General features: G+C 33.3%; 3 protein-coding genes and 1 long non-coding RNA gene across 13 annotated transcripts; 2 read left to right on the top strand and 2 right to left on the bottom strand.

The window, feature by feature from the left end:
* Positions 1 to 570: 570 nt before the first annotated feature.
* On the top strand, positions 571 to 3,035 carry LOC100798417 (trihelix transcription factor ASR3). Its single transcript, XM_006584624.4, has 4 exons — positions 571 to 1,341; positions 1,478 to 1,528; positions 1,669 to 1,713; positions 2,773 to 3,035. The coding sequence occupies exons 1-4, from the start codon at positions 702 to 704 to the stop codon at positions 3,033 to 3,035; spliced, it is 999 nt and encodes a 332-aa protein (XP_006584687.1). The 5' UTR covers positions 571 to 701.
* On the bottom strand, positions 2,782 to 5,513 carry LOC100819913 (magnesium protoporphyrin IX methyltransferase, chloroplastic). Of its 4 annotated transcripts, XR_415356.4 has the most exons (4): positions 4,862 to 5,513; positions 3,507 to 3,921; positions 3,138 to 3,381; positions 2,782 to 3,029 (listed from the first exon to the last, which is right to left on the bottom strand). XR_415356.4 is itself a non-coding variant. In XM_006584623.4 (3 exons), the coding sequence occupies exons 1-2, from the start codon at positions 5,435 to 5,437 to the stop codon at positions 3,520 to 3,522; spliced, it is 978 nt and encodes a 325-aa protein (XP_006584686.2). In that variant the 5' UTR covers positions 5,438 to 5,513; the 3' UTR covers positions 2,782 to 3,376; positions 3,507 to 3,519. The 4 variants fall into 4 exon arrangements, 3 of the variants coding, with proteins under 3 accessions (XP_006584686.2, XP_014634103.1, XP_003532350.3); XM_006584623.4 differs by having other exon boundaries at positions 2,782 to 3,376; XM_014778617.3 differs by having other exon boundaries at positions 2,782 to 3,381.
* Positions 5,514 to 6,117: 604 nt separating this feature from the next.
* LOC100777159 (signal recognition particle subunit SRP68) lies at positions 6,118 to 16,618 on the top strand. Of its 7 annotated transcripts, none has more exons than XM_041017870.1 (17): positions 6,134 to 6,403; positions 6,529 to 6,625; positions 6,771 to 6,837; positions 7,246 to 7,356; positions 7,880 to 8,075; positions 8,691 to 8,776; positions 9,055 to 9,250; positions 10,133 to 10,244; positions 10,876 to 11,003; positions 11,089 to 11,295; positions 11,428 to 11,537; positions 12,441 to 12,570; positions 13,085 to 13,231; positions 13,392 to 14,523; positions 15,004 to 15,169; positions 15,252 to 15,505; positions 16,177 to 16,618. In XM_041017870.1, the coding sequence occupies exons 2-14, from the start codon at positions 6,535 to 6,537 to the stop codon at positions 13,620 to 13,622; spliced, it is 1,812 nt and encodes a 603-aa protein (XP_040873804.1). In that variant the 5' UTR covers positions 6,134 to 6,403; positions 6,529 to 6,534; the 3' UTR covers positions 13,623 to 14,523; positions 15,004 to 15,169; positions 15,252 to 15,505; positions 16,177 to 16,618. The 7 variants fall into 7 exon arrangements, with proteins under 7 accessions (XP_025985258.1, XP_040873804.1, XP_040873803.1 ...); XM_041017869.1 differs by having other exon boundaries at positions 13,392 to 14,110; XM_041017871.1 differs by having other exon boundaries at positions 13,392 to 14,056.
* A 7,077-nt stretch (positions 16,619 to 23,695) lies between these two features.
* LOC102664442 (uncharacterized) lies at positions 23,696 to 26,259 on the bottom strand. The gene is made up of 3 exons (XR_415358.3): positions 25,753 to 26,259; positions 25,172 to 25,660; positions 23,696 to 24,187 (listed from the first exon to the last, which is right to left on the bottom strand). It is a non-coding gene; the product is annotated as an uncharacterized lncRNA (long non-coding RNA).
* Positions 26,260 to 26,768: the final 509 nt, after the last annotated feature.

The following is a 26,768-nucleotide window of genomic DNA, read 5'->3' on the forward strand; positions in this document are numbered from 1 at the left end:
GGATGCCACCCTTTTTCAATCAATCTTCACATATAACGCGTGATAAGTATATAGTTAAAAAAAAAATTACCATATGCCACAAATTTTAAGACGTGTTTTTAATTAAATTCTATGTGAATGTAACAATAATAATTTTAAGAAAAACGTGACATATGTCATGAAGATCGGCGGAATTAGGTTATTTCGGATCACAATAATTTTTTTAAAATAGTTAATGCATTGAATTTTATTTTATCATTTAATCATAAATAAAAAATTATATATATCTATATAATAATTTTATTATTATTTTTATAATGATTATCTTAAAAATTATGTTATTATAATTTTGTTGGTGTATGGTATAAAAAAATTATATTTACACTCCTAATTTTTCAGTGTAAGAAAGTGCCGTATTATTTTTTGTTATTGATAGTCCGTCATATCTAATTCAAATAAAATTATTTTTCCTAAATAATACACGAGATTTTTAAAAAAATATTACATTTGAAAAATAATAACAAGTGGAAAGAAGTTCCTGCACGAAAAATATCGCAAAATCTATGGAAGTTGATTAACTCATAGTAAAAGCACACTTTTATTAGTAGTATATATATGACCCTGTGCCTTTCAAAAAAAAAAAAAATATGTACCACCCTTTAATTCTCATCTCAATCCTCAAAGTCCACGAGTGACACAACAAAGTGTGTGATCAAGTAGTTATGGCACAAGATTCAGAGAAAATATGTGAAGGTGCTTCGGAGTCTGCAATCACCCCAGTGATTGGAACACAAGCACCAGAGAGTGAACCAAAAAGCACTCCAACAACTCAAAGAATCAAAGCCACAAGGCACCCTCGGTGGACAAGACAAGAAACACTTGTTCTCATAGAGTCCAAGAAAATGGTAGAAAGTGGAGAACAAGTTTGTCGATTCAGATCAGCATCAGGGTACGTTCAAACTGATCCGAAATGGGACATGGTGTCGTCGCTGTGTCAGCAGAGAGGTGTGAAGAGAGGGGCTGTTCAGTGCAGGAAAAGATGGGGCAATCTTCTCACTGATTTCAGGAAGATCAAGAAGTGGGAATCAAGTGTAAGAGAGGAGAGTGAATCGTTTTGGATAATGAGAAATGATGTGAGGAAGGAGAAGAAGTTGCCGGGGTTCTTTGATTCTGTGGTGTACAATGTGTTGGATGGAGGGGTGTGCACCACTGTTGCATTTCCCTTGACACTCGTTAAGATGGCGCCAAATAAAGTGGAGATTCTTGATGGTGAGAAAATGGGATGGAGCACTGAGGAGGAAAACATGGAGACTAACATCACTGGAAATATGATCAATGGTTTTCCGAAAACACCAAAAAAAGGTGTTTTTTTTGTTAATAAATGTTAATTGTTGGTTTATTAGTTTTTATTATCATGAGCATCATATGTGCATTTTTTTTCTTCTTCCTTTCTTTCTTAATCATTCAACTAATCTTATATCTCTCATGAGCCAAAAAGGCATTGCAGGGAGTCTCAAAAGGACACCCATACTCACACTGCCTACTCCAGGTACTAAGTTACATAAATTACATTACAGTACTCATTTTGTTTGTGCTGTTAAAAAATGGTTCCATAATTACAATGTCTATCATGATCCTTTTCTTATTAACTGATCATTTGTTTTGTTATTGCTTTAAATTAATAAGCAGAGAAAGTACAGCAGCAGCCATCTTACCAAGGGAACTACGATCCTGGTAAATCAAATCAACTCACTTTTGCTGTGCACATACTATGTGTTGGTTACTATCCTGTCCATTGAATATAGTCAAACATTTTAAATTGTGGAAATCGTTCAGTTTGACTTGTGAAGCAATTTTTAGTGTTTATACTTTATAGTAAAGTTTGTTCAGCATATTTTTATATTTTTATATCATTCCACCTTTTTTTGTTGTCTATTTCTCCCTTTTCAAAGAGCTTTTTGTTACACCAAAGCGGAACTCTTTATATGCAATCGTTGCATAAAACTCTAAATTGGCTCAACAAATAGCGAACCATACCATTCATTAGTATTTCATCTGGCAATTGGGTGCTGCATATGTTGTGCATTTGATCATAAAAAAATTACTACTTCATTACCATGGCCTGGGTTTTTAATACAGACTAATAGACCAAGAACCTTTATTTTTTTGGCTGTTATTAAAGTGGATTTTTGGAATATCATTTTAGATAGACGACGATCCTACTTAGATATAAAAGAATGACATGTATTTTTACCAGGAGTGTGCTACCAATTGCAAACTATCAGTTTTGCATGCGAAAAAATTGCTTTAATCATTCATATTATACGCCATGGTCACTCCTTGAACTCATGACTGAGCATATTTTTGTTTAATTGATTAACAAGTGATTCAACAATACATAAAAAAAAAACAAAAAAAACCTCAGAGATAAATCAGTGAAGTAATCATTAGACGAATATGTGATGACTCATATTTTATTTCGATAAAGTACATGTTTGGCTTGTGGCTTGAAAGATTCTAATCATTCGTTCACGCATTCCAAAGCGGCAAACTGAAAAGTAACTATATGTTGGATTGGAAAAATTAAAAAACATGGGTTACACATTGAACCCAACGTTTTTCAAACACACCCAAATTGGTTATAAAACATTTTGAGATTTGAGTTGTCCAATCTTCATCTATTGATTATGATTCATTGATTGCGTGAATACACGAAAAGTAGACTGCACCGAATTCGATTCCAACATAATTGGCCTTTTTTCACAATCTCATGTAAAGTATATTTTGGTTCAGGCATTCAGAGGGAACCTATATTCCAGGAGGGAATGGGATACAAGAGAAAGCGGTTATCATCGGACATTAGTGAGGACAGCACAGATTTCAACAACATTACCAAACTACTAAGGAGGAACAGTGACATACTAAAAGCTCATATTGGGACTCAGAACATAAATTACCAATTGGCCAGGGACCAGCAGAAGCAGCAAACTGATATTATAGTTGCAGCCCTTGGCAAGCTCACAGATGCTCTTACAAAAATTGCTGACAAGCTATAAATGAATTCACATCAAAAGACAAATGAAAGAACTTAATTAGGCACTAGATTTCATCATCATCATTTTTTTCCTCTTTTAAATTAGTACTTCTCAGCTTTTTACCTCATTTTTTGGGGAATACTACTCTTCATATTATTTGTTTTCATGTGGTTGATGTTTATTCTTTCTACTCTAGATGCAGCTTGAGTAATAAGCGTTGTAACGTCTGAACAACTTATAGGGAGCTTGCCTCCATTCCACCAACCCAATGGACCGCCAACTCACTAGCTCCACACAAATTTATTATGAACCACTTCAGTCTATTTCCCCAAGAAAACATAGCCTCAATTCGTCAGCATATTCTACGCTACGAAGAAATATACACAATAGAATTATATGCGGTCCATGTGGGAGAATAATAGCATACAAAATCATTTAATAGAAGGCCTTACAATTTACACTAAGAATTTCCTCTAATTATACAAAACTCACCTTTCAATCCCCACTACATAGGAACAGCCTCAATAAGCCTAGCAAAGTAAAATTGAGTAGTGGTTAAGCCTCTCTTCCTTATGGTCCAGCCAACCTTTTGCAATGCTCTCTCTACATCTGCCTCGGAGTGAAGATATGCCCTTGTTGCCTTTGAAGGACCAGGGAACAACTCTCCAACCCTCTTTAGCAGATCATAATAAAACGTCTTTGGGGCAAAACTCAGAATCAATCGCTTGTTGGCCAATGATGCAAGGTGTGCAATCATCCCATCAGCTTTACTTTGGGGGTAATGAATCAAAACATCAAGGCAGACCACCGTGTCATACTTGCCATCTAAGCTCTCCAAATCCTTCACTACAAACTTTGGCATCACAGGCCCGGAACCATCTTCACTGGTTACAAGCTGTTCTTTTGCCTGCACCAAATAGAAAATCATTGCTTTATTTCAGGAATGACGCAAATTTAAGCTTAATGTGGTATATAAGGGAGTGTTTGATTTGATTGTTTTCTGTTCTCATTTTCACTCAAAATAAAAAATGATCGTGAAAATGTGTTTGGTTGAATTTTTGTTTTTATTGTCCCTAAAAATATTTTTTCCAAACCAACAAAAATAATAAAATTTCATTTTTAGTATTTTTTAGTTGAAATCAAGAACCTCATTTTGGGTCAAAGATTTTTATTGTTTTTATTTTTTGAAAACAGAAAACAAGAAGTCAAACTAAACATATTTTTAGAATTTTAATCTTTTGAAAATAAAAATAATTTTTAGAAAATAAAAATACAAACTAAATCCCCCTAAACGAGTTAAACACATTATTAGTTTGTGTTTGCTTCGATAATCTCAAACTGCCTAATTTTTTAAAGGGTAAATTCTCATTTTGGTATATGACTCTTTATATTTTATTTTATTTTTATTATTAACTTGTTTGCTTTGATAATCTCAAACTGCGTGGTTTTTCAAAGGGTAAATTCTCATTTTGCTATATGACTCTTATATTTTATTTTAATTGTATTATTAACTTGTTTGATTTGATAATCTCAAATTGTGTGATTTTTTAAAGGATAAATCCTCATTGATCTCTTAAACCAAGATAATAACAAAGATCATAAATTTAAATTTAATATATGATGTGCATGAAAAATGATAAATTATTTTTGAATTTCATAACTTAATATTAAATCAATATTCTAAAAATACAATTTATAGAAAAATTAATCCTTAAAGATGTTTAGTACTTAATGGCTATTTGGTATTTAGCCTTTTTTTATAAAAAAGAACAAAGCCCAAAAATTCAACGGTTGACTAGCGTTAACCAATGTAGTAAATGTTAAGAAAGGAAAGCACGGTAACTAACCTGTTTCTCTGCTTCAGCAACCATAGCGGCGGAGATATCACTGGCGAACACAACAGCGCCCTCTTTAGCAAGAGGAATAGAGAGCGAGCCCGTACCGCACCCAGCGTCGCAAACCGTAATTCCCTGAAGGGACCCTTCGTCCTTCAACATGCTCAGCGTGTTCTCCACGGTCTTGGCGTGACCCAACCTAATGTCGCGCTGAACCCGGTTCACCTCGTCGGTGTCTCCATAGATCTTCTTCCAGCGCTGGAACCCGGAGTTGTTGAAGTACTCCCTCACCACCTCCTTGTCGCCGCCGCCCACCTCCTCCGCTTGCATTTGCCGCCGCCGCTCGGGGTCCGTCAGCGACAGCACCGCCGCAAGTGCCGCCACGAACCCCCCGCTGACCACCGCGATCGTCGTCCCGTCGATGACGCCCGAGACGTCCGTGGCGGTGGCCGTGGAGAGCGGCGGAATGGCGAATGCCGGCGAGAGAGGGGGTTTGGAGGGTGTGTGAGAGAATCGAGTGGAAATGGTGGTTCTGTTTGGGTTGGGAACAAAGATGGAAGAAGACCATATGGACGATGAGAAGGCCATTGTGATTTTGAGTTTGTATGACTGAAGAGTGGGAGTAAGTAGTTGAAATGTTATCCAGGATAAGATAGCATTCCAGTTTCCACGTCTTGACCTGATTCTCGTGGGTCCTACTTCTCCATACTGCGCTTGAAAATGAAAACTAACCAACAAAATCCTCATATAACCAAAATGGTACTTCACTATATCACCTATGTCAAAATGAATTAGATTATAAATTACTTGTTCCAGTAAATGAGAAATTATTTTATTCTTGGAAACTGTTTACGTGCTAGGAATGACTTTTACCAAAACAAATGAGTGGCGCTCATGTTCATGTTTTATCATTTTGCACAAGACACTCGCGTTTAGGTTGATATCCATGAAAGAGGATGTTAGGCCGAGACATATATGTTACAAATATATTTCGTAACAAGTATCTATAATACATTTTATGGGAAACAAGTATGCATTTCAAAACAACTTTAATAATCCAAAAATGTATTATGGAATACCTATTCAAGAATGATTATTTCTAGATATTCCGAAATACATTTCTAGATTATGAGATGCATTTCGGAACAACTGCTCATAATGATTATATCTATATCATGTTTTCTTTTCTTATATAATGTATTCCCCGACATGATTGCTAGAGTTTGTAGTATACATGTTAATGGAGTTCCAGTTCACCGAGTTCAGGGGAAATAGGGGTCGGAGGAAGGAAAGGCAATGTTGGGATATTCCAAAATAGGAGGTGCAGGAAGAAAAAGCCCTCAGACCACAGATCAAAGTGGCTGGCCCGGCCCATTTGAACACATGGGTAGACTACAGCGTATCTATCTCTTTACCGGCGGTCTTCACTTGCATACACAGTGACAGTTTCATTCATATTCATTTTCGGTGCGCTTTTGTCACCGCGCACGTAAAAACCACTTCGCTTCAACCTCGACCCTTTCACGACACTGGAAGCCCTTGCTCGCTGGCCAGGTTTGTCTCATCCCCTATTCTTATTTCGAGATCTGTTGCAGCGTTGTCGTTGCTCTTCAATCGAACCTTCAATTTCATTTTCCCGCTTTTGCTCACTGATCGTGTGAACGTTTCGAACTAATCAGGACTCGATGGGAAAGGAGAGCCGAGCGTCCGCTATGGAAATCGACGCTCCAAAATCGACGAGTTCCGATCAGATCGTTCCCAAATTCTCCATCAACGGTTTGTTTTCTCCTTCATTTTGCATTGCTGTTCCATTCCGCGCTATTCCTTTCGCCAACGAAATGGAAAATACAGCATTGAACAGTGAACTTTGGTGATTGGTATAATAATTAATAATTAATATTTTTGTTTTAAAAATTACCAGTGCTGCAGCTCTTAAAATCTGCGCAAATGCAGCATGGCTTGCGCCATGGAGACTACACTCGCTATAGGTATGTGTTTGTATAGTTGCTAACACGATGTCAAATAGCGTTAATTTTTTTTTTTTAATTTAATCTGTGCCTGTAGATGTGTTTTGTAAATTTGTATCCCTAAGAATGATTCATCTGGGAGACTCAATGTGCTAGTTCTATTTCTAAACAGCTGAAAATGTTTGTTGATGTGTCAGTTTTGCTTTTATTCTGAATGCTGTGAATAACAAAATTTCCTTTAAAATTGTGTGCTCCTTGGTGCTTTATGGCCTTAGAGTCTTCTAGCATTATGGACCAGCCATTTAAAATTTATGAGATTGTTTTGTTTCAACTTGTAGAAACCAGTGATTCAACCTGTTGTTGCTTTAGCTATCGTGTTGAAACATTATATCGATTTGTAATAGACTTAATTTTCTCTCAATATTGTAGGAGGTATTGCACAGCTCGTTTGAGGAGGTTATATAAATCGTTGAAGTTTACCCATGGTCGTGGCAAATATGCAAAAAAGGCCTTAACTGAGTCTACTGTCACTGAAGTAAGGTATGCTTTAGTTATGGTATTTTTCTATTCGGATATAAGTTTTTGGTGCCTTTTTGTAGCTGACTTAGTTTTAAATTGTGTTATGGAAGGCAAGAATATTAAAGGGATTGGCTCTATTTGGTTGTTTGCTGTCAGGCTTACTATCTTCGTTGCCCTCTCCCCCTCCCTTCCCTCACATTCACGACTGATTCCAGCATCTACTATTCCCTTGTGCTGCTTCCGGGTGCATGTTTGTGGGATCTAGTATAACAGAAAATTTTCCACTACCTTCCCTGTTGCTTTGCATCCTAGCCCTGTTCCTCTTCTTCCTTCTGCAATAGGCTCGTGATTCAGCCAATCACAAATCCCTAAATACTTTATGAAACCATCATTTATACCTTGTTTTGTCTTTATTCCTATTGCTTTTCTCAAAATGTTTTTCAATAATTTGTTGGAAAAAGGAAAATAAATATTTCATCTGTCTGGCAACTTTTTTAATTGTACATTTATGTCCAACATCGGAAGTGTTATGGTTTCGAATCAGGTTTCTTCATGTAATTCTCTATACAGCAGAGAGAGCTTGGAGTCATGCCATGGAGAAAAGGCAGCTTCCAAATGGCCCAAATGCACGTCAACGCATATATTTGATTGGTAGGTTGCGGAAAGCAGTAAAATGGGCTACTTTGTTTTCACTATTGTGTGCGGTCAAAGCAGATTCTAGAACATCTTTAGAAGCTGAGGTGTGTCTTTTATTTCCCCATCTAATTATGGCTAGTTTACTGCAGTATTTTGTTCCCCCTTCTCCTGGTGCAGTTTTTTTTACAATCCATTGCTTCAGAGAAGATAAACTAGCTAGCATTTCAAGCGTCTATATTTCCTTTATTTATGGAACCATATTTTTTTATTTGTATTTTCTTTTTGATTTTTAACTGTTTGGTTTGATCTAAATAGGTAGTAAACCTAGAAAAAAAAGTAAGATTTATATCAACACATGAGAATTAAGAAGGCCAAAGGATTCTTTAAGTTCATGAACAGGGATAAGTTTCAATTCATTTCATCCCTCAATTACATTTCTGTTTCAGTTTTGTGCTTAAAATTGCAGTTTAGCATCTTTACTTCATTAGTTTTTTTCCTTAAACAAATTGAACTTACACATTATGGGATATGTTACCTATTCTGTTTTTGTTTGATAATTATTTAGCAATTTATTAAAAACTTTGAGGAGACATGCTATTTAAAATGTAAATACTTTGGAGGTTTTAGCCTTTTGTTTTTTAATCTAAGGTGGATAACTATTTATCTTCTGTCGATGAAAATGAACATCCTTTCTCTTTTTGTTGTTCACTGAATTTTAGGCTTATGAATCCTATATGAAAGGGAGCTTGTTGTTTGAGCAAGATCAGAATTGGGATGTGGCTTTAAAGAACTTCAAAAGTGCTAGGTACATTGACCCTGGTTCCATGATTCATACATATTGCCTTGAAAAGAACATGAAATAGATGCTCTTTTTGGTAAAAAAGATAAAAGAGGGAACAACTATTTGCTTGAATGAGATTAGTCTGTGACTGATTTGATACTGGGACTGATTTGATAATATATGTTTTCTTATGGCAAACACTTGTTTAGTTTGTGACTGTGATATAGCATACCAGCTTTTGGGATGTTTATGTTTTTCTTGCTCACCCTGCTTGAGTTTTTAACCATGTCCTTATTTAATAGGGCTGTATACGAGGAATTAGGGAAATATGGAGATTTGGATAACCAAGTTTTGTGTCGTGAGCGAGTTGAGGAACTAGAACCTAGTATCCGATACTGCCTTCACAAAATTGGTCAGTCAAATTTACAGGCCTCTGAACTTTTACAAATCGGTGATGTGGAAGGTCCTGCGTTAGACCTTTTTAAAGCTAAATTAGAGGTTGGTATAAATTTCTTTTGTATATGTATAATTGGGGAAAAGGGAAAAAGTAATATAACATGCATATATTTGCAAATCAATGTATTCATATATTTCTTATGAGGAAATGTTGCATTGGGGTAAGATAGACTTTTCATTTTCTTGTTTATTCAATGAGGGGACACAATCATGTAGTCATAAGATGATCTTTTAAGTATCGATATACTATCTTGAACAATCTACGTTCACACTCATGAACTCCTGCAGTCCTAATTTTCAATTGGTTCCTTCCATTTTTCTAATATGGTTGGTTACTACATATTATATTACCAAGTCCCTTTGCATCAGGGTCCTTGGGTAGAAAATTTTGTAATTCCTGACATACATCATGCCTGCCTGTAACTGGTTGGAGTGAAATGAAGAGGCTAAACTCCCTCCCCACTTGTTTTTGTCTCCTCTCCAATATTGGAGGGTAGAGAAAGTGATTTGTAGTTTTTTGGACTGTGTAGGCTAAATTGCTCTGAGATTTTATTTTACCTCTCATCTCCACTACTATTTATAATGGTGTGACTGTATGTTATCCATATTTTCTCTTCCCTTCCCTTGCAAGGTCTACTTTCCCATCCTTCCCCTCTCTTTCTGGTGAACCGAACCAAACAAGGGGACATATCCTTCCCTTCCTTCCCTCCCTCCATTAAAAATTTAAAATCCCTCTGCCCCCATTCCCTTCTTTGAGCCAAACGCACGGTAAATGTATCATGTGTAGTCACTTTTATCTATTATTTGAAGTACTATATTTTACAATTAACCAGTTCTATTACTTGAATCAAGTAGGGTGCTTTTTTGAATTCATGCATGTACTTCCTATGATAAAAATACCGAATTGAATAATGTTTGTTTCAGGCTGCCATGGCTGAGGCAAGATCTCAACAAGCTGCTTCCATGACAGAATTCATTTGGCTTGGCCACAGATTTCCAATATCAAATGCCAAAACAAGGGTTTCCATTCTGAAATGTTGGTAGCTTTCTTCCCTAACAAATTAACTGGCAAGTTAATTGGAAACAAAATTATCTGTTGATTATTCTTAACAATATTATTTTCCTGTCTTAACCCCATCTTTTTTTTTTTTGGTATTCGTCTTGACCTCATCTTTGTCCCATCTCTTTTTCTACTCTGCAAAATGACATTTACTACCCTGCGTGAGATTCTTTTGTTTTTGTTGTGTTTTCTTTCATGCATGTGCTATTATAAAGTTAATTAATTGCACTGCACTGTTGCCTACAGTAGATGGCCTTACTGTGATGAGTTTCACAACGTGGATACCAGTGATGAAATTTATTTGAGAACTAACATTTGAATTTTTTGCAATCCTTATTTTTCAAGGCTTTGTTTTACTTTGCCAAAATTTATTGGAATAACAATTGAATACAATTTTTTCCTTTGTCCATTATAAGTATATTTCTCAATTCAAACACATTATATTTTGTCAAATATTGGGTGTCTTTGTGTGTGGAGCGGAGTGCATAATTTTTTATTTGCATGTGGGGGGGGTGGTTTAAAAATGTAATTGTTTGTTTGATTTAACATATGGTAGCTAAATGCCTATAACATTACAGTAATGTTTCTATCTGAATATTTTTCTCAGCCCAGGAGCTGGAGAAAGATGTACATGGTCCCTTGGCAGACTCAATTCCGGCAGACAAAAGACTTGTTATTTTTGACAAAATCTTTTCTGCATATCATGAGGCCAGAGGCTATATTCGGGCTGATTTGGTATGTGAAATTGTTTGTTGCTGTTAACTACGAATAATTATCAAGATTTTTTTACTTGTTAGTATTAATTTACTGTACATTTTAGGCCACTACAGGAAGTACAGAAAGCGTGAAAGATGATTTGAATGGTCTTGATAAGGCTGTCAGTGCTGTCCTAGGAGAAAGAACCATTGAGCGCAACCTCTTGTTGGTTAAGGTTGCAAAAAGCAAACTGGCAAATCGTCATGATGATAAAAATGAAAAACTCACCAAACCTGAAGAGCTTGTTCGCTTATATGATCTCTTGCTACAGGTTGACATCCATTTTTTTTGAACTTGCATTAATTGAACAAATATTTCTTTGCATAAAGACCTTCCAGTCCGCTGCATTTTTCTTTATGATATGCTCCTCAAATTTGAATGACAATGCTCACACATTTGACAGAATACAGCTGATCTATCTGATTTAGTCAATTCTGGAAGGGATAAAAAGCCAGAAGAAGTTAGCTTTGCTGAAGTGTGTTCATACAAAAGTTTGGCTTTTCGAGCCCAAAGGTTTGCTTCTTGGAGCAAATATTTTCTTATCATTCTTAGAAATTTAGTTAATTGCTTACTAAAATGCACACACACTCATGCTATTTTCAATTTTTTTTGAAAGCTATGTTTCAAATATATATTCTTAAAAAAACATGTACCAACAACACTTGGGAGATTTTGCAAAAGAAAGTTCATCAGAACACACTAATTACTGTTTACCCTAAGAACCTTGCTGTTCATCCCTTTTAAATTTGGGCTGGGCCTAACACCAAAAGCTAACTCATGAGGTGAGGATTTTTCCAAGCCCTTTATAAGCTCTACTCTGGTCATATATGTAGTCTATGTGGGATCTCAACTCAACACACCCACCTCATGTCTAGGATTGAACATTTTGAGTGTGGAGATTGCAGGCCTCATTTTTTTATGTATATATATTACACTGGGAAACTCTCCGGAGATCCATGGAGCAAAGTTCATTTTTCGACAACTTAGGCCAACCCAATATTAGAGTGGGATAGCCTTAGTTTTATAACGAGTATTCAGGCCATAATGCCATATTCCTAACCAATATAAATGTGGGACATCTTTTCCCCTTCCCCATTCTAGATTGGACATCTGGAGTGCGAAATTGGTAAGACTGGACATCTATAGGTAGTCCAATATTAAGATTAGATAGCCTCTATCTAATGCCATATTAGAAACTGGACATCTATCTTGATCGTCCCATTCGCAAAATTAGGCTTCCCCCCCTCTTCTGAGGGCCCTAGGGGGGGTGAGTGGTGAACCAGTATGAATGTATATGATTAGTGAGTGGCCAGTACAGCCCAATCTGTATCTGGTTTAAATGATGTTTAAATTTATGATTTTTCTATCTCATCTTAAAGGTACATATATTGATATGTGGTCATAACTCACATGCAGGTGCTTTTATGTTGCAAAGTCATACAGTGTGGCTGGAAAGAGGGCTGAAGCATATGCATTGTATTGTCGTGCTCACAATTTGGCAGATGATGCCTTAAAAAAGTTTCAAATGTTGGATGGTGATAATAAGGTAATTTTAATCATTTGTTTTTTAGGATCAAATTGGTGGACTTTGGACACCTCACTGATCAGCATTTATTATTTGCAGTGCAACATATTTTCAAATGATAACTTTGAGGTCAAATTCCCATAAAGACAGTAATCTTTGGATCTGTGCTGGGTCAGAGGAGTGTTATACAAGTGACCTTTTTTTAATTGAATTAATTCCTTTCTGTTAACAAGTCATTTCTCACAACTTCAGGATCTACTCAGTGTTTTTATGCTATCAAAGTTAATTCCTTAACTGTGTTTCTTGTAATATGTCATGTCCTTCTAAATTGAGAGCTTGCTTTGTTGAAATTTATTACAGGAACTTAGTGGGTTAATGGTAGTTGTTTCAGACTAATGTTTTAGAATTTGGATTCTCTCAACACACACACACACATTTCAACATTCATACCAATAATACTTGAGCCCCCACATTTGTATTGATTGATTAGTTTTGTATTTTCTTTAATTTTTTCCTTGTTTTTTTGGTTTCACAGATTATGATGAAAGAGTTGGAGGACTTGTGCAATGAGTGCCGATCTAACAGTTGTATAGAGCATGCATCGGGGATCATGGAGGAGAAAAAGACTCAAGAGAATCTATCTGAAAGGGTTTCCAATATATCATTGACCGGAACTGAGCGGGTACATATGTTTCTACTTCTCATACAAAAAACCATGTTTTTTTTTGTTCATGCACTATCGTATGGGAAGGTTTTGACCCTATTGAATTTGTAATATCTCGGAGTTAATAGTATTTGCATGAAAATTTATTGATATATTCTGACATGTATTCCTGTTACAGTTGGAGAAGTTCCTTCTTGAGAAACTTGATGTGTATGAGTCTGCTGTGGGTGATTCAAATGTGAAGTGTACACCACGCATTGCAGGCTTCCCTCCAGCTTTCCAGGCAATTTCCCGTAATCCTATTGTGCTGGATCTGGCTTATAACATGATTGAATTCCCACCTATTGAAAACAGGATGAAGAAGGATAGAAAAGCCAAGGGCGGTCTTATCAGTAGGATATTTGGATGAGTATATTTAATTAGGGTTTTTGGTTGTTCAAATCAAATAATTTTTGACAAATTATCTGGTGGTTTCTTTTGTGGAATATTATTATGAATTTTGAGATGTCATGTACAAATTTGAGAGGTCTAGATATTTGGAAATTTTACAGTGGAGCGATTGTTTGCGGTTACTATTTTTATTTTGTCGTAGAACTTGAAATAAGTTGGGCAATCTGTTACTTTTACCAATGCATATTCCATAGAGCTTAGCTGTATACCACCATTTTTAAGAAATACAAACATAAAGAGATCATATGAGTTGCCTTTATATATTCAGCACAACCTATGCGTAGAAGTGCTATATTTTATTATTTTAGGAGGTCGATCTTCTGGAATTGTATGTTAAGCCGATGAGGGGACAGCAGGAGTTTCAAGATGCCTTTTCAACTACGCTAGAAAATGGTGAGAAAAACTGAGCTCCTGTACAAGATAGATATTTTCCAACTTCGAATAACAGTAAGTAAATGTGTTCTATTTTAGTAGCTAAAAAATTTGACAGGCCTAAACTCTCTTAAGAAATAACTAAAGCGACCTAGAAACATACCCTCTATTTGTTTCTCTATGGTATTGACTTTTATTGGAAGTTGAAAGTTGGGCATCCAATATGGCCAACTCTGCAGCATATTTGATTTGCTGATATCCAGTTTTTTAACCTTTATGATATGATAATATCTCATTCAAGTTATTAGTTCGTCCTGTTAATGAATCATCATGTGGTTGTTAGAGATGCAACGAAATCATTCATGAACCTTAAACTCCAGCTTTTGGAAGAACTAGTTTTTGACGTGATATCAAGGTCTCTATGACGAAGTGGTCCAGATTTTTCTATCCTTGGCTCCCCCGTTCTCCTAAGTTGAATTTCAGACATGGTAAAAATGGGTTTGTGTACACTCACTGCCACAGATGTAAAAATGCAATTAATGAGTCTTCACGTAATTACTCAAGATTTTATATTCTTTGATAGAGTAAATGGCCACATTGTGTTCTAGTTCAGACTGCAGGTTTTGGTCAAAGTTCGGGAGTTTAGAGTTTATTACTTATTTTTTGCCCAAAAAAGTAGAGCTTATTTAATAGAATGACCAGATAAGATTGACAGCTTTACAACTGTCTCCATTTGCTATCTTAGATTTCTCAAGCTCTACTCCATAAAGTCTCAACTCTCAATTCTTATAGCATAGTGTCGCATGTTACGCCACGATTTCTTATTTAACCTTTTAGATAGGTTATAGGTTTACTTTTTTCTACCTTTATAAATAACCTTTAGCATTTAGTGGCAATCTAATTATTGAAGTATTACTTGACGTAACTTTAATATGTGGGAGGTATAACTTGACGGTTTCTTATTGCAGTATTCTGAGAAAATATTTATTCCCCGGACAAAGAAAAACCATCCTGTCTTTTCACGGGCACAACTGGTGCAGGAAAGCATCTGTGGCAATGATAAGAAAGCAGTGTACCAGCATATTGTCAAGTCGGATTTTGACATCAATGCCATCGGTTGGCAAGCATCGTCTGGTATGTCTTCTTATTCCAGAAGTCTAAACTCCAGCAAAAATTTTGGTGTTGGAAAACCAGTAAGTAATGAGCTGCTGTGCAGATGACTCTTTCGACACGGCTTCTTCAAATAATTTAAACATTGCATCTCAAAGTGAAAATCAGCCCATTGAGGCCATACAAGATGGTTCTAGCGTGCTTCACCTTGCATGCCAAACTAGTGACGTTGGCATGGTGGAGCAGCTCCTACAACATGGGGCAAATATAAATGCTTGTGATTCTAGAGGTCGGGCACCACTACATACATTATTGTATTACTAAAGGGAAGACCGCAGCTGCAAAAGTGCTTATCATGAGGTAATTAATTAGACGTTTTCTTGTATATCCCAAACATTTTCAATCATCGTATTCTATGTCCTAACTTCACTTTATAGTCATCAAAGGATCAATTACACATTTACATTGCCTCCAGTCCCGGAGGAAGATACCAAACCTTTAGCGATACTAAAATCATATATATGCTCTACATACATTTATTGTATATGCTAAACAATTGAGTTCGTGCAGAACTTTATGAAATTTGAGTGTATTATTCTTCCATTTCCGTACACATTAAGTTTATAATCCTTAAAGTGATAGATAAGTTTGACACTTATTTTCATCGTTTCTTCGTATTGGAATCATAGTAGTGCTTAGAAGCATAAGCTGTAAACAGATTACCATGCATATTTCCTCATAGAAAAAGTTACACCTTTTATTTTGCTTGGGGGAGGGAAGCAGAGAGAAACAGTGCGTTAAAATGTGTTTTTCTTTGTTTACCTCTAAAATGGCACTAGTTAAGTTTCTTTTTTTTAATATGGAAATATCATTTCTGTAATTCATTATTGACCCTTTAATTATTGTATTTCAATTTTAAACTTCAGTTTCATGGATATTTTCTTCATATACTGTCTCAGATATGCTGTGTTCATGATTGATAAGTTGTTTTTTACTTTGGAAAATTGACATAGAATGCCAAACATTTACAGGGGAGACAATACATATGTCACAGATAAAGAAGGCAAAATTCCTGTTAAGCTTGCATCAGAATCTGGCTGTGTTGATAATGAAATTATCGCTCTCTTGACAAGCAGATGACATGCTTAAAATTTTACTATAAGCAGTCATTAAATGCATGTTTGATATAGAAAATCCCTTGTTTGTGACTTCTCGAGAAGATTAAGATTGAGGACCAACTAGCCATGCATACGAGCACAAAGGGGCCTGGAGCAAGTGGTTTAGTTTTGTTGGGCCATGTTATATAGTAATTATCTTCTTAAATTGAAGGATGTGATGGGCTGATTGTGGGGTTTCACGTCCATTCCAATTTTCAACTTTTCAGCCTCCATTCTCATTAAATTTTTGGGACTGAGATCATTGTCATGTATTCCAAGGACTATATATATATAAGTTACTTAAATGATTATTCAACAAGGTGTAAAAGTTTCTTCAAAAAAAAGAAGAAAAAAGAGGTTTAATGTATGGATCTTAATAAAAATAAAGTATGGCCCAGTTACAGCAGAGAAATGTGAGGGACGACGTTCTGTAAACGTGGATCTCAATTAAGTTGTTGATTATGACAGAATTGTTAGGTTCAATGTTCCATCAGGTAGTAAAAATCATTATTTTTTAATTAGAAAATGTCTTATCCATAATACTGCATACTTAAAAGGATATTAGCGACTTTCAGAAACCATATAACTTGGTTGGGCGATTTTTAGATGTGATTTTTTTATACAAAGGCAAAAAAAAAAAAAACTAGTTATAATATCATGCTGCTCGTGTACAATTTTCTTATTATTAATTTGTTGTATGTTTGATTAGCATTATTTTTAGAGAAATAATTAATTTAAAAAAACTCAGAAGTTGATACCAAATAAACAATTTTTTCTCTTAAATAAGTTGAATTAAACACACTTAATCTACTTAAGAAAAAAGCACTTAATGTTGGTAACTTTTTCAAATGAGATGTTTAGTCGTCACTGAAATTTAAAAAAAAAAATCAAAATTTAAAGTAATATATAAATAAATATATAAAAGTCCGACTCAAAGGTAGTTTTTTCTGGTCTGATTGCTTTCAAAATGACTTCTTTCACTTTTAAGGATGTGTTAACAATTTGAGAGGTTCATGTAACCAGCAGTTTCCATGTTTCATAATTTAGGTCGATAATATATTTTAGATAAATGCTATTAAGAAAATTAAATCAAACAATACAGCTTGATGCGTGATTCTAAATGTATCTCTAAACATATTTCAAAATAAATATATTTTTTTAAAGTAATCACACTAAGATTTGAACTTATAACTTCACTAATACTTACTATTCCAACCTTCATTATTGAGGTAAATTCTAATGGGCAAAAAAACATCTTTAAAATTAAATGTTAAAAAGATACTAATTATTTTACTGTGAAAAATATTAGGAATATTTTAATATATAAATTGTATTAAAAATTCTATATATTTTTATTTTTATTTTTTAATAAATTTAATTCTCCTTTTATAAATTGAATTGAAATATAAAAAAACATATGTCAAGATAAGTAATTCGAAAAGGAGCACCCAAAAAAGAACGACGATCCCCAATGGTAATCAATAGAGATGAAGTTAGGTTCTTTAACCAACGAAGAAGAAAAAAAGAACACCTAAAATGCCACTAAAATAAATGAGTGTATGAGGTTAGCATAATGTTTCAGTGAGTGCAACTAACACTGTCCAAATCAAAAATCATACCTCAATTGTACATTGATACCAATGCTTTAACTGTCGTGAGTTGAACTCTTTCATAGTATGCCTCTCTACTTTAACTTCGAATTCCTTTCTCACTTTTGTTTCCTCCCACGGAAATGGATACACTATAAATCTGATGTGACCTGCATAGCCCTTTTTGAAAAAAATATATCGTGCTTTTGCACCAAGTCAACTTGTTATGCTGTATCATCTTAGTTAGAGTCTGGTTGGCATTAATTAGTTAAAAAAATTAGTTGAATTAATTATTTACTTAGTGAGCAGTTTTACTAGTTAATTATTTACTTAGCTTTCTGATGACCACTTACCACCTTCTTCCATGGTCACCGTCATGCAGATTTTTCGCTTAATTATAACAAGTTTCATTTTCTTACAACTATACCCAAAATAATTATTAAAAATACAATTTTTGTCGTAGTTTATTAGGGTATTTCGATAGATGTTATCACCTAAATACGAAAGTATAACATTGACTGTTCCATTAAAGCATAAGGACATATATCAACTTGGTTGAACAAATTGCTAGTATTTTATTTCTGTTAATGTTTTTCTATAATTTTCTTACAATTAAAATAAGAGGTAAGAAGAAAAGAGAAGAAAAAAATGTGATATAAATAAGTGATGTTATGGAGAGAAATAGAGGGGGAAAGAATGAATTGTAATGTGAAAATATATTATAAAAATATAATAACTCAAACAAAAACAGCGACCTCTAACTGTTTTGCAAAGAGTGCAGTTTCATATTCACCATGGGCAACACTTGAGTCTCATTGACCTTATATACCCTTTTAATTTCTCTTGAATAAAAAGCAATTTACCCATTCAGAGCCATGTGATACTTGTCATTCAATCCCATGTTTAGTAGTTACAACTTGCAAACTTACAATTTATAATTCTTCCAAGAGGATGATGAATGATGCCAGCAATTCTGAAGAAGACCTTGTCATCCTAATGCTTCCACGTTATCCACCATGCCCAAAGAAAATGTGGAAAACAATATAACAAAAATGCATTATATATTCAAGCTTTTTTCATCTACTCAACCCCTTTAAAGCTAACTCTGCTTTTTCCTCGGAAATTATTGATCTAAATGAGATAGAAGATGGCACCCATATATGGTTATTTTTAGAACCATTTATTTTAATTTGTATTTTTAATTCAATCAAAAATATTTTTCAGCCGAATAAATGACTGCACATGAGATTAGGATCTACATGTAAATTGTTATAGTAATTTATTTAGTATCTCATTATTGATTTTTTACTTTACAAATCACTTAGTAGAATTGTCTTAGTTAATTTAATTTTTTTTACTATCTAGATTTTTTTTAATGAACCATGAACTAATATCTTAACGGTTCAACACTAGTTTAATTTTTTTTACAGAACATTAGTTTAATTTTTAAACATATTAACATGAACGCGTTTCATCATAAAATCTTTATTAGATTCAATGTGCAGCTCATTCTTGTTCTTCAAGTCTACGTTTATTAAATTTTATTTATATAAAATATAAATATTTTTTTTCTTTTCAAAATTTTATTGGAACTCTGTTACAATTATATATAGACTATAGCTGCATGTGAATGATTGCAATAAGGCAAACCCATGGATGGAGTCGTATGGTTAATTATGCTGAAGTGTAATTAGAGAAGAAAAAAAATGTGTGATCGCTATATTTTATATTACCTTCTTCCCTTTGAAATAACAATATAATCTCCCTTAGCTCATCATTCACTGAATATGAATAAGCTATATGTTGATTTTGTTCTTTTCTACAGAATACAAAGGAGCATTTATTATTTTTTTTGCTTCCTTAATTTGTTATTTTATTATTTTATTGTATTCTCCTTCGAATCGAATGTCATAGAAATAGAAATATTAACCCCTTTCTTAATTCTTTTGTACCAAATACAGAGCATCGATCAACTTTCAACTTTCCAATAGGAAGCTCCACGCAGAAAGAACAATTCAAAGCCACGGGAAAAATGTGGAACAGAGTGGGTATGTGTAGTTACAACGTGATATAAATGCTGTCTTTTTTGTCATAGAGATATTGTGTTAGCTTGATGGTTGGGAAGGAACTTAAGGGTTAGGAGAGAAGATGAAGAGATTATGGATTTGAATAATCCTCATTAATATTATAATTATGTAGAAGAAACAATATGTAGAATTATTATAATTATTTTACCCTTTATATGCTTATCCCTGGGCCCTAACGAATTCTGATGATTAAGCATGGTTTTATAAAGAGGAACACCATTTTTTCAATTCAATTAGCATTTTTCAAAACAGAACCCTGTCCCGAAAATCCATAGATACTCAAACAAATGGCAGTAACTTCATTGCATCATTTAAATTGAACTTTATATTAATTTGATGGATATATAACTAAGGGAGACTTTAACAAGGAGTTGAGTGTGGGCTAATGTTTCTGTTTTATATTCCCCAATTTTTAACATTTGCATCATTTCTCATCATTTTCGACTACTTGTCTCCATTCATAATTTGTATATATGCGTCTATTGTGGTTATCATGTAGAAAGAGAGAACAACACTAACATATATAAAAGAAAGAGAAAACAGAGAAAGTTGTTTGTGTCACCTAAAGTCTCAAGATTTCACCCTTCCCAAAATATTTGGTCTCGTTGTTGATAACAAAGTTTAAAAGTCGAGTTTCACAAAGATAAACATGCTGGCCGATAATAATGTCACTTAGTATTATAAACAATGTTTGGCTCTTGTGCATGTGTCAGTTGTTGTATTGTATAGTGGATGCTCAACTTAAATATTTTTATTAAAGTATCAGTCTTCACTGTAATAAATACAAAGTCATTGCAATTCTTTCTTGAAAGGGCGAATGAGAATAAAAGAGGTTTTTATTTTTAAACTTTATAAAAAGTATTTTATTCAAAGTTAAAATTAACCCCACCTATGTGGGCGACATTGGATAGCCGCCATGACCCGTTCTAATGGCCGGTAGTGATATTTGTAATTCCACACTCATTGGTCGTCATGGCTCAATCTTAAATTCCACATTCGGTCGGTAAAAACAAAACAGAGACACAAACCCTCGTGCATCTCTGTTTGTTTCCCTATTATATGCTCAAGCTTATTAATTATACTCTATGCTTTTTTATGAAGCCAGAGGTGGACATTTCAATATCAACGCAACGCATAAGCATCAATCAAACTTCATCCTCCCACTTTGAGATAACATGTTAATATAAAAGATCGTCCGTAACATTCAAATCCGTTCTTTTGTCAATACTATAGATAAAATATATTCAATACAATGAATACAAGTGGTGCTAAGTATTTACAGTGTTCTTGAGTTGAGTTCTGAGATGGGGGTGGGGAAAAGATTCCACTATTTATTTGATTTACTTCGTAAAATCAAATAACTTGAATGGGATAGGTATAATATTTTACCTTGCTAGCTCTTGCCTCTAAAGATCCATATTGTGCAATAAATAACTATATATGAAGTAGCTTTTATTGATGATTTATTACAGCCCATAAGTGTTTCTTACCGAATTGGGGAAAAGATTGGAGCAAAAATTTTTGGGACTTGTCCTTAATAAAATTTAATTCCTATCTTCCTCGGGAATAAAGAGATTTGATTGAATCACAGTCAGGTATAAGGTATACCATCTGATGGCTATATATATATATATATTTTCATATAAAATAAATGTGATATAAATTCTAAAAATTTTAAATTAAAGGAAATAATTTTGTTGGAAAGGGAAATAAAAAAAAAAAAAAGCTCAAAGGAGAACAAAATAGACGTGCAGTGGTTCTAAAATGATCGATCTAATCTAATTTTTTATAACCTTCTGGTCTATATTAAGTCCTCTCTCCCTTGCCAAATTAAGTGAAGGAGTAATGTGTCTGGTTGCATTATAATTGACACCTAAACGTGCAAGCCTCCTAACCTTATCGCTAAATTTCACTTGTGATTGTGATTATTATTAATTAAAATTCAGGATTATTGTACTGTCCTCTCAGTTCTAATATTATGCATGTACACCACCAGCCTTTAGTGGAAATCTAAAATCCCATCGACTTTTCAAATGAGCTTATTTTGTTTATTTCCTGCTAGCTCTCTAATTCCTATTCCATTTCACTTGTTGGGCCCAGCTGACTGATTCTTTTTAACAAAAAATACTTTAGACTTTATAATTTGCAATAAATTAAATTTTATCCTAAGATAGAGCTTCACTTTCACCCCTTTTTCTTATCAAGTTTTTTATATAAAGGAAATAAAAATGCATAAGTAAATAAGTTTCAAAGAAATGATAACGAATGCAAAATAGGCAGTGTATTATAGAGTAGAGGTTTAAGACGTTAAGAGCATTATTATAGAAGCGTTTTCACTTTTTTTTCTCACTTATGAGTAAAAAAACTAGTTTTGTCAAACGAGTCTAAGCACCTAGCTTTCTAAATTGATATCAGGCATCCAATTACTCAAGATTATCTAAGTTGGCCTTGTTTTCACCTCATTATGCAAAGAGAAAGAGAGTGAAATGACTTTTTGACCGAGGAAAAACAAAAGGAGAAAACGAATTTTATTCTATTTCATAATATTATGATGATTATCGTATCATAAACGTAAAAAATATAATAATAATATTAAAATTTAATAGTAGGTACCATCAATTATGTAAATCATGATAAGATTATTTCAATTTAATAAAAAATATTAAAATATATAATTATATTAAATGCATTAAAAGAAAATTTATCTTTTATAATAATCTTTTGACTTTTAATTCAAACAAAGATTGTTTTAACTGAAAGATATATTTGGTAAAGAAAATATGATGTTATTGGCAGGTGGAGAGTGGGGTTAGAAAAAAGAAAGGGGGGTCCAACACTACTTCATATTTAACCAGATTCAAACTCCGTTTCAAGTCCGTAACGGAGCTAATGTCATTTGTCAAGCATAACCGCAGACTGGCGCGTGGCGCCGACAAAATAGAATTAACACTCACATTCTTTTAATTTTGCTGCAAGTCAATTTCAAATAAATAAAAAATATATAATGTTTTGAAATAATTATTGGGTTATACAAAAAAAAAAAATACATATATTGGGAATTCTCTAAGGTATTTATGTCAACGGAGGAATAGTTTAGAAGTATTAAATACATTTTGATTAAATAATTTAAATTACATAAAAAATAGTGAATATTTTTGTGTTGTGATATAATACATATTTTCTATTTTTATCTTCTTAAGTCGTGGTTGAATAAAATTTTACCTAATATTTATAAGAGAATGAAAAAATAATAATAATTTTTTTTATAAGTTAAAATTAACTTATATATAAATTAAAAATTAAATTTTAGAAAAATTAATAAAAATTTATAAATTAATTTGTCCATAAGTTGATTTTAACTTATGAAATAAGCTTATTTTACTTTTTCTTTCTATATTTTTTCCTTTCAAGTGCTCACCGCAAAATTTATTCAATAAGAGTCCATCTACTTGATTTGGTATGTTAACTTTACACGAATATTCGATTAATCACTAAGAAAAATAATTTATTAAATTCAATTAAAAAAATTAAACTCGTCTATTTAATGCTAGGCAAAAAAATATACATCAATAATTACTGTATTAACTCCTTAAGTAACATCATCTCTTTTTACTAGCCAATAGGTGATGGTCCTTTGCTAAGAGGGAAAAACCTTTTCTCTTCGTATAAGAAAGTCCTAAGAAGTAAGACCAAATAAAAATAAATAAATTAGTTTAACTCCAAGTCATTAATTTTATTAATAAATATTTTGTTTTTTATCAAAAGATTTAAGACACTCTTCAGATTTTGTTTTGTCTCTCTTGTGTCTTAAATGAAAAGAAGACAATCTAAAACATTCCAAATTTTTTCTTCTTTTTTTGGATATAAGGGCCTAAGCCAAATTACAACCACACTTTACGCAAAAATAAATACCTACAAGATCAGTCAACAATAAATAATAAACTTTCTTTGGAGGCTGATCCAACCAGTGAAAACCCATTGGGAGAGTGTGTCCTAATCTTGCAAGTCAATCCGCAACACAATTACCTTCTCTATACGTGTGAGTGATCCTCAAGTGCCACTGTTTTTGTTGGAACTGTTGTATTCTTCGCAACAAAGGTGCGTAATGATGAGTTGCTAATAGAGGTTTTGAAATCAGATCAAGACTCATTGCTGAATCTGTTTCAATCCACAACTTTGACACATTCCTCTGCCAAGCCACATGAAGAGCTGACAAGATGGCATTTAACTCAGCCATAAGCACATTACATACTCTTAAACAAGACACAAAACCCTCGGTCACAAACAAAATTACTCACACCCACAAATAATCATTATCAGAATACAACAAAGATTACACCATAAAAAAAATAATAACAAATACAAGAATTTAACGTGATTCAACATCTTTTACTTATGTCCATGAAATCATCTCAAAAATATTTTCATATAACAATGATTACAAAATTTTAATTTAACCCAAATAGTATATCATTCTACAAATCCGATATTTCACTCAATGATTACAATAAATGATAACATTCTCACACAAAAATATCTTTTTCTCTTAATAAAGTGACTTTATTTCACAATCTTTCTTCTCACACACTCTTTACATGTGTGTTTTCTTCACTAATTTCTTTCTTTATTTATAGTAAAGATTGTTATCAATTATAATAAATAAGTTTTCTTGAAAGTTGAAAAAAAAAATAATTTCCAATGCATCCATTCAAATAAACTTTATCTAATAAAATATAATATTTTATTTTATATTTAAATCAACTAAACTTTAATAATAAAAATTCAACTCTCACTATACATTAAATATATGTTATCTTTTAGTTCGGAACTCTACCTAATTCATAAATCATTCTCATTTCTGAAAACTTCCCCACATGAGACTTAGTAACCACCCATTCTAATTGACCCATCCCTTTAACCCAACCTTCCTCCGGAGTTGCCCATCCAATTTCTTATAATCAAAACATGCATGCCTAGGGGGAAAATTCTTTCTATTACTTTCCTTAATTTCATCAACTAGATTACGAATTTGACAACAAGTAGCTTGCAAACTAGGCTGCACATCCACAAAAACTTTCATATTTCTCAATTTCCATATACTCCAAAGAGTAACACCAAACCAAATGTGTTAGCCCAGAATTTTAATATCAGCATTTGGAATCAAGTTAGAAGAAAACCAGTTAAAAATATCACCTGAGAAGAAGTCACGAGGCAATCTCCCCTTAGTGAGATAATTCCAAAGCTTAGTAGCAAAGGAACAATCCCTCAGCAAATGCACCTCAGTAGTTTCTGCATGAGATCCACATATGCTACAAAGATTATTTGAAGTAAACCCTTTGCAACAATCCAGAACATCTTCCACTGGGACTGTCCACGAATATGCTGATCCCCTAAAATAAAAATAAAAGCTGATTTAGTGGTAAAGGGTGTAAGCCCCCAGGAAGGAAAATCTCGTGAGTTTAATACAGAAGGAGGAGGGAATGAAGCAATCTCCGAGATACAGCTTTGGGGAAGATTCAACCTTCTGAAATCTAAGCTCCCTTGGAATTGGCATTGATTCCAAAAGGAAACTGTTTTACCATTACCAATTACTCAATGTGTACTTCTCATAATATCCGGCTTCTCCACACTACAGATTAGTTCACATGCTTCCTAACCTCTGGGATGACTTCATTCCCACATCTATATTTTCAACGTAAAACCTTAATTAACCCAAAGAGCATAGTCAAATTAGGGAGTGCTTGAAAAAACAGACTGGATAAGAGTGATTCTACCTGCAAAACTTAAGGTTTTAACTCTCCAAAGCTGACAACTTCTTTTGGGTATTTTGGATTATAAATTGATAAGTGTTCTTTCTTAAAAAAAATAAAAATTCCAACCTCAAATTTTTGTTAGTCTTTGCTTGAAGATAATAATAATAATAAATGATAACAACAATAATAACACTAACGGGTGGCATGTTTAGTGATTAAAGCATAGCAACCTACGCATTGTGAAGCTAATAATCAGTGATATTAATAAATATATAGCTGTCGAGTGTGGTTAGTAGGTAAGATTAGGAAGGGGAAAAGAGGAGATTAAATTGAAAATAATAAATGGAAAGTTTGGTCTGCAGGTTAGGGGTCAAAGAGTGGAAGCTGGGGGGTGGTAGAAATTGCTGTTGCTGAGAAGAGAGGAGGCATAACCAAATTGGGCCCACAACTTAGATTAGGTGTAATACAAATAGGCGACATCCACTCTGGGCCCACTTCAGTCCTATCCACAACTATCTACCTCTTTCCTCTTTTTCTTTTTCTTTTTTTTTAAGACTGCCTCTGGATTTCTAATAGGATATAAAAAGTGACATTAAGATATAAAGTATTTAATAAAATATTCTGTATTTTTTTTTCAAACGTTTCTCTTGTTATTGACAATCACGGATTAGAGGTTAAATTAATTTCTTATTCAATAAATTAAAAAATATTATACTCACTAACCCATGACAAAAAAAATATGATATTTATAAAATCAACTCATAAAATATTGAAATGAATTAGTATTTAATTTAGTAAAAATGTTAAAATATTATCAAATTTTTATTCCTAATATTTCTTTTACAAATAAACAAAAAGAAAGATTTATTACATTTTTAATCTTCAAACTTTTTTAAATTTATGTTTTTAGTTTTTATATTTTTAACTGGTTAACTCCAAACTTTTTTTTTCTTACTTTTAGTTCCTTCGTTTTTATGCGGACAAAATTAAGAACAAAAAAGTTAAATAACTAAAATTAAGTGAGAAAAAATTTTAAA

This window comes from Glycine max, chromosome 8 (genome assembly GCF_000004515.6).
Source record: "Glycine max cultivar Williams 82 chromosome 8, Glycine_max_v4.0, whole genome shotgun sequence".
Classification (NCBI taxonomy): Eukaryota; Viridiplantae; Streptophyta; class Magnoliopsida; order Fabales; family Fabaceae; genus Glycine; species Glycine max.

Bases quoted from the DNA above. Each gene is read 5' to 3' on its own strand.
- LOC100798417 (XM_006584624.4), top strand. From the start codon at position 702: ATGGCACAAGATTCAGAGAAAATATGTGAAGGTGCTTCGGAGTCTGCA. The intron at 1,342-1,477 runs GTGTTTTTTTTG...TGAGCCAAAAAG, and splicing joins TCCGAAAACACCAAAAAAAG to GCATTGCAGGGAGTCTCAAA. The intron at 1,714-2,772 runs GTAAATCAAATC...ATTTTGGTTCAG, and splicing joins CCAAGGGAACTACGATCCTG to GCATTCAGAGGGAACCTATA.
- LOC100819913 (XM_006584623.4), bottom strand. From the start codon at position 5,437: ATGGCCTTCTCATCGTCCATATGGTCTTCTTCCATCTTTGTTCCCAAC. The intron at 3,922-4,861 runs GTTAGTTACCGT...TATTTGGTGCAG, and splicing joins TTGCTGAAGCAGAGAAACAG to GCAAAAGAACAGCTTGTAAC.
- LOC100777159 (XM_003532306.5), top strand. From the start codon at position 6,535: ATGGGAAAGGAGAGCCGAGCGTCCGCTATGGAAATCGACGCTCCAAAA. The intron at 6,626-6,770 runs GTTTGTTTTCTC...AAAAATTACCAG, and splicing joins TCCCAAATTCTCCATCAACG to TGCTGCAGCTCTTAAAATCT. The intron at 8,076-8,690 runs GTGTGTCTTTTA...ACTGAATTTTAG, and splicing joins GAACATCTTTAGAAGCTGAG to GCTTATGAATCCTATATGAA.